Genomic DNA, 9,716 nt, shown 5'->3' on the forward strand with positions numbered 1-9,716 from the left:
CTCGGCGGCGCTGCGAGCGCCATGCCGCCGTGGTGGCGGGCCCTGCTGGGCGGCCGGCGGCTGTGGAGGCCCGCGCCCCCCGCCTCCCCAGCGCCGCCGCCGGTGGGGAGCTGGCAGCCGCCCTTCTCCACAAGCTGCGCGAAGTGCTCAAAGAACAGGCGGCTCAGGCAGAAGAGAGCCCTGTCAGAAAGGAAACTGGTGAGTCCTAAGGAAGTCCGCGGGGTCAGTGTACGGTGCAAATACCTTGCTGCGTGGTCAGCTGGTGTACCGTGTCCCGGTATGCCTTAACGAATTGCGATTATGTGGTCGTTGTCTTTTTTTGTTTTCCCTCGCGGTGATAAAAGATACGCTTTTAATGTGAAAAAAATATTTTCTGGAATTTAATTAACTTTTTGAATAGCGAAGAAAGAAGTTTCTTATATGGCGGTATTGGTGTTCAGAGTGGGTGCAGCGACGGTAAGTGTTCCTTTAGCCAAGACTGTGGTAGCCATAGTAACTCTTGGACTGAAGGCGTACATACTTCGAGGAAGCAAATCTTACGTAGCTTTAAAATTAAAATATTGTTTTGCTTCTCGCTCTTYTTGGGCTTCCATAGTTGCCAGGCTGACTACGTTTTATGTCCGAGAAACTGCAGAGTCTTAGAACTTTTCCATGTTGTTCTTTTTCAGTTTAACACTTTCAGGTGAGTTATTATTTTCTRGTGCTTTAAACAGCAAGTCATTCATTGATCAGTAGTTCACTATCTTGCCATATGGTGGTGCTAAATATTTTCCTAAGAGAGGCTTTTTAAGAAGTCATGGGTAACTTTAATTTCTCAGGAATTATATTTCTTTTTAGCTGCGTATCTTGATCTGTAATATTTCTCACCCACACATACTATTCGGGCTACCTTATTAAAAAAACGGTGTTGTTCAAGCTCATAATGAAGTCCCTTACCAGGTTATGGAATTTGCATGCTTCTGCATGTGTGTTCACCTCTTCTCTTTTTGTCCTGCCATGTAAACAATCTTGTCCTTGCGTATGAAAATACTTCTGTAATATTTTCCCTTGGGGATTTCAAAGCACTTCCCAAGGCCAAGATCCAGAAATTTCTTTGCACTATGTTTTCTTTACCCCCTGTGCAACTGATTGTCATATGTGAAGCATTCCTCTGCTTATTCTCTTTGCAAGTAATTTCTGTTCTTTGTTTTTACTGCTACTCATAATTCTTTTAAGATTGAAGTGTGTATTTAATCATCTGATATGCAAAGCAATGAGTTAGCATGAGGACATTCCTCCCCCCACACACTATGTCCTCTTTAAATTTTGATTCACTCTAACCGTGTGTGTGTGTATGTATATATATTCAACTTTTTATTTTTCTAAGCTGTTTGAAAATTCATTTCAAGTTTTTTTTKTTGTTTTTGTTTTCATGGGTGGGGACCCAATTATTGGGTGATTTTGATTTGTACTATGGTAGCTCTCTTAAGCTACCTATCAGTATTATATCACCATACAGGAAAGATACCTCCCTGTTATTAGCTCCGTTAATATGAATGTTGCACTTCTGATATCTGACCTGCTGCATTAGGCTATATCAGGCATGTACTTTCAGTATTTTAAGAAGTTCTTAAAAAAAATTGAAAAATGAAACCTGCTTTTCTTTAATGTTTTACTTAATAAGCTTTATTTAGTTGATCTCTGAATGACAGCAATCTGACTTGATTTTTCACTGTTCATTGGAACTCCACATGACTAGAATAGCAGATCTACATGTTACTAAGTTTTGCAGAACTATCAGCTTGTTGGAAGATGGCTGATAAATTGCGCTGAAATGGTACAAAATCCATCCCTATTGCAGACACGGTGTTTTGTGGATCATCGGAAAGTGCGTGTGATTGGAGGACAAGGAGGAGGAGGGGGTCATTCTTTTCATAGTGAACCTAGAAAACAATTCGGAGGTCCTGATGGTGGAAAYGGAGGTGATGGGGGTCATGTCATTTTCAAAGGTAAAAACTCACCAAGTCTATTTTGTTTCATACTGTCTCACCCTTTAAAAATCCCCACCTCCCACCCTGCCAGAAAACAAACAAACCCAACAACCCAGTGTTTGAGTGTTGGGAGCTGCTAAATATAAGTGTGAGAGATCTCAAATGTTTCTCTGTAAGCTGTCTTTGCTTTTTAAGCTTTCTGATGAGCTGTGGTAACAGGGATGACGTAAATGACACTGATAGCCTTAAAAGAGTCACGTAAAATGTGTTTTGAGAGCCAAAGTAATTTACAGACATTTTAGCTGCTGGTGCCTGCCTTTGTTATGGTAAAACCCCATTACATTTTACTCTTGGACTAGATAAATCTTCTTCCACTACTACTCTGCTGCAAAATCTGCTAATCTGGCAAACACATTTTCCAGAGTATTTTGTAATGGGTATGTAGACTTTGGAATGACCACTTCATAAAAGGCATGGTTAATAAACCTAAGCAGATAAATAAAGATGTGGAAACTTCATCATAACTTACATTAATATTAGTCTTCCTTGATATTTTATTGTTGAGGCAGTGAATAGGATATGTATTCCTGCAATATTTGTAAAGAGAAAGAACAGTCAATAGGTTGTTCTACTAGGAAAATGATGTATTTAAAATATGYGTATTTTGCTTTGCAGCTGACCAACAAATCAGATCTCTTTCTTCAGTCCTCCCCTTCTATCAAGGTTTTCATGGACAGAGAGGAGGAAGCAAAAACTGTTATGGAGCCAGTGGTGCATACATGTATATTAAAGTAAGTTAAGGTTGCTGGTAGTAAACATTGCAGATTCCCAAGCTGGATGACCTAGTTATGAAGAAAAATCACTTGCACATGCATTTTTACAGGGACTTTTGTATGCCATCTCTGCTGGAACAGGGCTGGTTGGCACACAGAGAGATCAAGCTGCTTTAAACTTTTCATAAAAGCCCCACTTCCTTGGAAGGTACATCTGGCCAGAACAAACACAGTGCAGGTTTGGTTTTACTTTTAGGACTCACTTGCCTAGTGTAATCGGAACACAGAACCTACTGAATAGGAGCAGACTTTCTTCTTTCTTGTTTTCTTTCTTAAACGTATCCTGTTTGGTGCATACCCATGGTATGTTTCTACGCTCACAACTATARTTAGGCATCCGTGGTTAAAAAGACAGAAAGTAGGTTACGGTACTGTTAAAGGTCTTTTGAAGTACAGATGTCTGACAGTGTTGTCTGGGTCCAGAATGTGTGCTTCATGAAGTACACTTCTCTTTTTGGATTCTTTCAGATCCCTGCTTTGAAATAGAGAGGAATGATTTTTCAGTAAATCTGAAATCAGCTGGCAAAGGATCTGATGAGATAGTTCTGCTGTAGACTTTGAACTTAAATGTACTGTTTGTACCTCTCTTTATTTTAAGGTCCCTGTAGGTACATTGGTTAAGGAAGATGGGAAAATTGTGGCTGACCTCACTCGACATGGTGAAGAGTATGTTGCAGCTTATGGGGGAGCTGGAGGAAAAGGTAATCGCTTTTTTCTTTCCAATGACAACCGAGCTCCAACATTATTTACTCCAGGAGAGCCAGGTCAGGAAAGAGTCCTCCACTTGGAACTCAAGACAACAGCTCATGCAGGATTGGTGAGTATTACTGGGGTTCTTCAACTTCTTTATCTTTGCAGTATGACACTTGACTGACGGAAGAAATAATGTTTTATAACATTTTTGTTACCCTTTTGGCTTGCTTGTTTAGAGATGCAACTCAATGCTTTCTTGCTGTTATTTGGTAGAAGGCCGTCCAAAGTGATTTGCAAAGCTGTCGTTCTTTTTCTACTTGATGTCATCCTACTTTTGTTAAAATCAACAGTAGTGGTAGGAAAACAATGCACAAGATTCATCACTTATTAGTAGGCTCACTGATGATGTACAATGGGTTGTCTGCAGATGGACAGTCTGGAGAGTTCTTCTAAATTAGTCAGTGTTTGGTTTTTAAAAACATTTTGATAAAGGTAGAGTCATTTCTATCGCATCCATGTATTTCTATTTTTTACAAATAATGAGCATTTGACTTTCTTACTTCCAGGTTTAGCATCCTCTAAAATGAAAATACCAAGTCAATTTAGTACTTAATCTGTTTTCATTTTTAAATATGAAAATATTTTGACCCTGACTGTTAAAATTAAGCAATGCTGTGAAGCGTTCTTGCTGTAGTGCAACAACTGCACAATAAGTGTTTGGTGTAGGAGAACTTTGCAAATTTCTTTAGAGAGACAAAGAAATGAGTTAGCATTAGTGGATCAGTACACTTAATTCTGTGTCAAGCTGGACACCTGGTCCAGTTCTTACATTTTTGACAATTTGGAAATTTGAATTGATTCAAAGTTCTGTACTCTGACAAGAATTCAGAGTGTCTGATACCAGCAGACAGGAAAATCTGATCTACTTTCATCTAGGTATTATTGACCCTCTGTATCTGTCAGATGTCAGCCATACGATATCCCAGAGTAACTTTGTTTCTAGGATTGTTTTCTTTTAAATTCTTCTGCATCAAAATTATGAGAGCACTGTAAAATCCCAAACCTACAGGTGTTCTGGTTAGATATAGGCCAAAATAATGTTACTGAATCAGTGAGGAACAAAGCTAATTCTGGATTCTTTGGGAAAATAATAAATCACCTGTAGTTAGTAAAGAGAAATAAAATATAAAGTCTGTAACAAAATGTCCTTGTATCACTTCAGAGTAAAAGGGATCTTATGGTATACCATTTTGACTCTGAACAAAATAAGTTYTTATGTGTTATACAAAAAAAGTTAAAATGACCCTACTCTTTTTATTGGAATTAACCTGGAACTGTGACTTTAGTAAATGTTTGCATTCCAGGTGGGTTTTCCCAATACTGGGAAATCATCGCTTTTGAGAGCAATCTCCAATGCAAAGCCAGCAGTGGCTGCCTACCCATTCACGACCCTAAATCCCCATGTTGGCATCGTTCACTATCAAGACTATGAGCAAATAGCAGGTAAGAATTATAGTATTTTGTTTATAACTTAACAGCAACTCATGTCATTTGGCTAATTCTCTGAAACCCTGCAGAAATAACAATCAAGCAAATCTGTAGAATTCTTGCTAGTTCTAAAGAACTTTAAGTATTGCTTTGTTACATCAGGTTTGAAATGCATTTCACGTTCACTTGTATGTGCCCTTAATAGTGAACTAGCAATCTGTATTCTGCCTCCACTGAAATAATCTAAATTTGGGGGGTATAAAGGATACATAACTTAGTATCTTATGGCTGGTGTACTTTAGTACTATACTGATGCATTGAGATGTAATTCTAAAAGTACTGGTACAGGACATTAGAATATATTTTTTGTTAAATGTGTTGGAGTCACTGTGAAATTTCTCTCACTGTAGTTGCTGATATTCCTGGCCTAATAAGAGGTGCTCATCAAAACAGGGGCCTCGGGATGGCCTTCCTAAGGCATATTGAACGCTGTCGTTTTCTCTTATATGTGGTGGATCTCTCTGTGTCTCAACCATGGATTCAGCTACAAGACTTAAAATACGAACTGGAACAATATAAAAAAGGATTGTCCAAGAGGCCTTGCGTTGTCATAGGGAATAAGATTGACCTTGCCCAGTCCAGGATTAATTTACCACTCCTCAAAGAACAAATAGATGACCGGGTCATTGCATTGTCTGCATTGATGGGAAACAACCTAGAGGAATTGTTGTTGCATTTGAGAGAACTGTATGACAGTTACGTGAAGACAGAACAATCACGAGGGCAAATCCCAGTCAAGTGGTAGGAACCGGAACTACTATGAACCATAATGGAGGGGAAAAAAATCATGATTTGATGGATTAGATGACATCTTTCTTTTAAGTGCATGAGGCACAGTGTATGGATTGCTCTGGACTGCTGTGTTGGAAAGCTGTTTGTTTTGTTTTGTTTCCCTTTGAAGTCTCTCAGGCTTTTTGCAACAAAATATGAAAGTTGTAATCATGATGGATATTGAACTGGAAATTGGCGGCCTGGATCCTCTGTGGCATTAGACAGTTACCTGTGGAATGAAGAGAGTGCTATCTGGTGGGACTGACTGAAATTCAGGATCTGCAGGCGATGCTGGCTTGCTTTTCTGAATTGGAAAGAAGTGACTTCTCAATTTTCATTAATCAAAAATTCTAAAATAAAAATGAGCTAATCCTGTGTTTGTCTGTCTTTGTACTATAACCACTTTTAGTCATCTTTTCCCTTAAACTTCTTCTATTTTTTTTCCTCAGAGGGGAGACAGCTGCTCTGTGCCTTTCGGGAGGAGTGTGAAACAGCTGTAATTAATGATTGAAATTATTTCCTTGTTACTATAAATAATTAACTATCTTTAAATGCTGGTAGTAGCTAAATAGCTGTATGAACTAGTTAGGGAACAGTCACTTGAGACACAATTTTGAGTTCTTCTCCAGTTTGCTTGAGGGAACTCAAACAATGTTTTGAGAAACCCTGGACTTAGATATTCTAACTGAAAGAAAAATATGGTTTTCAGCCAAACTTTTGTTCTATTTCTTTTTGTGGACAATGTTCTTAAATTTTTCTTAAATCTATCAAAACATATTTACTGAACCTTGGGCAGAGAAACAATTGCTAAGGTGCGTCCTCGCATGGATATAGAGGATATGAAGGCATCTTTCTGTCTTAAAATAATTCCACCCAACATCTGCACTTTGCACTGTTCTCTAGAAGATAAACACTGGAAAAACAGTTATCAGCTTTTTTATAAAGGACCCTAACAAGCTTTTGGAATACTGACACACAGCTACTCAAGTGGTCAGGAGAAACAATTATTCTAGAGCCTATACTTATGTTTCCTCATTTTAAAATCATATTAACTTTGCATTCCAAACCAGGAGTCTGGAGATATGAACCTTGTGCATATTTGTCACATCAATGGAGTACAAAGTAAACCTATTAGCACCATCATAACAATAGAAGATGATATGTTTGCACCTGTACTTTTGTTTTTCAGAAAATAAAATAGTTAAATTTAAGGAGGARACATTATAAAATGTGCAACTATAACTTATCTTTAGTTAAACTGTTAGCTTACAAATAAGGATTTATTTATGTTTAAACTAAAATTTTTTTTTTCTTTGTCAGCCATAGAATTACTCGATGGGTTAAAAAAAAATACAGACAAATGCCCCTTCAAAAAGTACTTGGCTCTTTATGACTATATTTTAGTATTTGACAGTCTTTGAAAATGACAGAGACCCTTTTAAAAGCTTGTGTACTCATGAGCTTTGACACCTACTTCTTAGTGCTCATGTAAGCTCAGTTCTTAAAGTGGTGAGTATTTTGTGTACTGATGTGCAAACAGTGCAGCAGGCTGCTAGATAGCTTAACAAAACGTCCTCTCGATCATATAATTGTTTTCTTTGTGCTTAACACTTCAACCCCCTGTTCTGAGATGTCAGTACCAAGTTCTTAACCACGTGCTTATAGGGTTCAAGCAGGTTTTTCAGGAGCACATTTCCCCTCATTTGTTGCTGAGAAGTGCCAAATAGCTCATGCTTTAGTGTGGGAAGAACTGGCTGTGGGAGCTTGAGCTTACTGTAGTCAATACACATCTATACCAAATGAAGTAGCATCGTGTTGGATGTCCCTCAGCTAATGCCAAACAAGAGGTGTGCCTGTATGGCTGCTCAGCACAATACAGAAGTAGTAGTCTGGGTCACATTTCCATGCCTTGTACCATGGCACTCATTCAGTATTAGTGAGAACATCTGTATACTCCATTCGGTTACAAGGTGTAGAACTGAGCAGTAACCTCTGGTTCTGCTGAAGATAAGGATCCATGAAGGAAACTAATTTTTCTTCTCATTTCCTGCAAGTGAAACTAATAAGCAGGTTAAGCAGGAGAATGATGACTTGTTTCACACAAGAATGACATGCTATGGGATCTCTTCCCACTGGTTGGTTGATTGGTCTGCATTTTTTTGGTGATTTCCTTTCCTCTGAATGACTTTACTGAATTAGCTGCTGCTTTTCTGTCCTGAAAACTTTGGTGTTCTGTCCTTGCTTTTCAAATTAACAAGAGGAAAGAGATGGGAGACTTTATTGCTCATTCTGACAAAAAACTTTATTTTAATGTGAATGGAAGTCCAGTCAATTTTATATTTCCTAGAGAAGGTGATGGAACAGCTCATCCTGGATGCCATCTCTAAGCATGTGGAGGAAATACAGCATACATTTCTGCTGTTGTGGAGAACTGTCATTTTTTCCTCTATTTAAAGTGAGCATTCACACTTGCAAAATCCAGCAGCATGTACGAACAACTAAGTCTTCAAGCTCCTGACAGAAATGCCAAAATTAAAGCTGGGGGCTGATGCAACCAAAGTGCAGTGCTCTCCTGAAGAAAAGGTTTGTTTCTTGTTTATGCTGAAGCTTCATGCCTTGTAGTGAAATCACTCATGTAACAGTACGGAGGAGGCTGCTGTGTTTCTAAGGTTCTTAGCTCATAATGTGCTTTAGAAGTGCAAATGTACTGGTTTCATTGGGACTACTTATGTGCTTAATTTTACTGGATTAGACATTTCTTAACCCAAGAAGTAGCCTCTTGGGCATCCCCTATCTGAATCTCTTATTTTAAGTTAAATAATGTCTACATTTTGCCGAACTTCTTGTTTTAACTCATCATGCTATGGGCTTGATCCAACATCTCTGAAAGCACAAATGTGCCAATGGGTGGAAAACTAAGCATATATGAAATCTGGTTATAATTCTTTAGGTACGATGTAGCCTATTATAGYTCCCACAGCAAAAGATGGCTAGGGCTGCAGCTCAGTGTTTGACTTGCAGTAGTTCCCAAGTTAACGGGTAATATGTTGCCCACAGAGGCCCTCTGGTGCTGATTTCTGGACATGGGGGGGAAAAAAAAGTTGCAGATAAGGCCAGTAAAAATAACAGCGGATAGTTTCTGTTTGGTATTTACTTTATAACCTTGCTTTTGGGAAACAAAGCTTGAGCATCACCATTCCTTGTCTTAGTGAAAATGGAAAAACTCTTTTTAAACCTAACAGGGGAATCAAACGTGAAATGCAGACCTGATCCATTCTTGCTGTTTTCTTTCTCCCTGGCCAGTGCTGATAATATTTGGCTTGGTCTTAATGGCCAAAGCTAAGAGATATCCAGCTGTTGTCAGCTATTTTATGCTTTATAATCTGTTGCTTAAGATCTGTTATTCTGCCCTACATGATAAAGCACAGTTCAGTGTGTAGACATCAGCGTTTTATTTCAGCAAGTGGAGAACATGTACTGTTAATCCTTCGTAAATCACTTTGGAAATGATAGTTACTGGAAGTATAGTTATTGGAAGTTAGTAGAAATATAGTTATTGGTGCAGTGATCCACAAGTGTACTAAATGCTTTACATATGTTTAGGCTGTAAACTTTTTAGAATGATGCTGAGCATTCCCTACATTGCAGTGTCCAGGACCAGTGACTGATTCCATACTTTTTGCTATTGTAAAGGGTATCAAAGATTGATAACATATAACATGGCACCAGAAGTGTTCCAGGAATGAAGTAAGGAGAAAGAGGGGCAGGAATCAGTGATATAAGCAAATGGAATTGCCAGTGATTACAAACACCTTGTTCATGATTTGTTGGTGGGGTTTAATTCTCTGAGGTATCAAGATGCTCCATGCTCCATGTTACTTCTGTGTCAGACTCTCTTGTC

General features: G+C 38.5%; 1 protein-coding gene across 1 annotated transcript; it reads left to right on the forward strand.

Moving 5' to 3' along the window:
- Positions 1–8: 8 nt before the first annotated feature.
- Positions 9–6,190, forward strand: MTG2 (mitochondrial ribosome associated GTPase 2). The gene is made up of 6 exons (XM_026088485.1): positions 9–198; positions 1,841–1,988; positions 2,646–2,761; positions 3,402–3,620; positions 4,861–4,999; positions 5,395–6,190. The coding sequence occupies exons 1-6, from the start codon at positions 22–24 to the stop codon at positions 5,787–5,789; spliced, it is 1,194 nt and encodes a 397-aa protein (XP_025944270.1). The 5' UTR covers positions 9–21; the 3' UTR covers positions 5,790–6,190.
- Positions 6,191–9,716: the final 3,526 nt, after the last annotated feature.

This window comes from Apteryx rowi, unplaced genomic scaffold (assembly GCF_003343035.1).
Source record: "Apteryx rowi isolate R43461 unplaced genomic scaffold, aptRow1 scaffold_0, whole genome shotgun sequence".
Taxonomy (NCBI): Eukaryota; Metazoa; Chordata; class Aves; order Apterygiformes; family Apterygidae; genus Apteryx; species Apteryx rowi.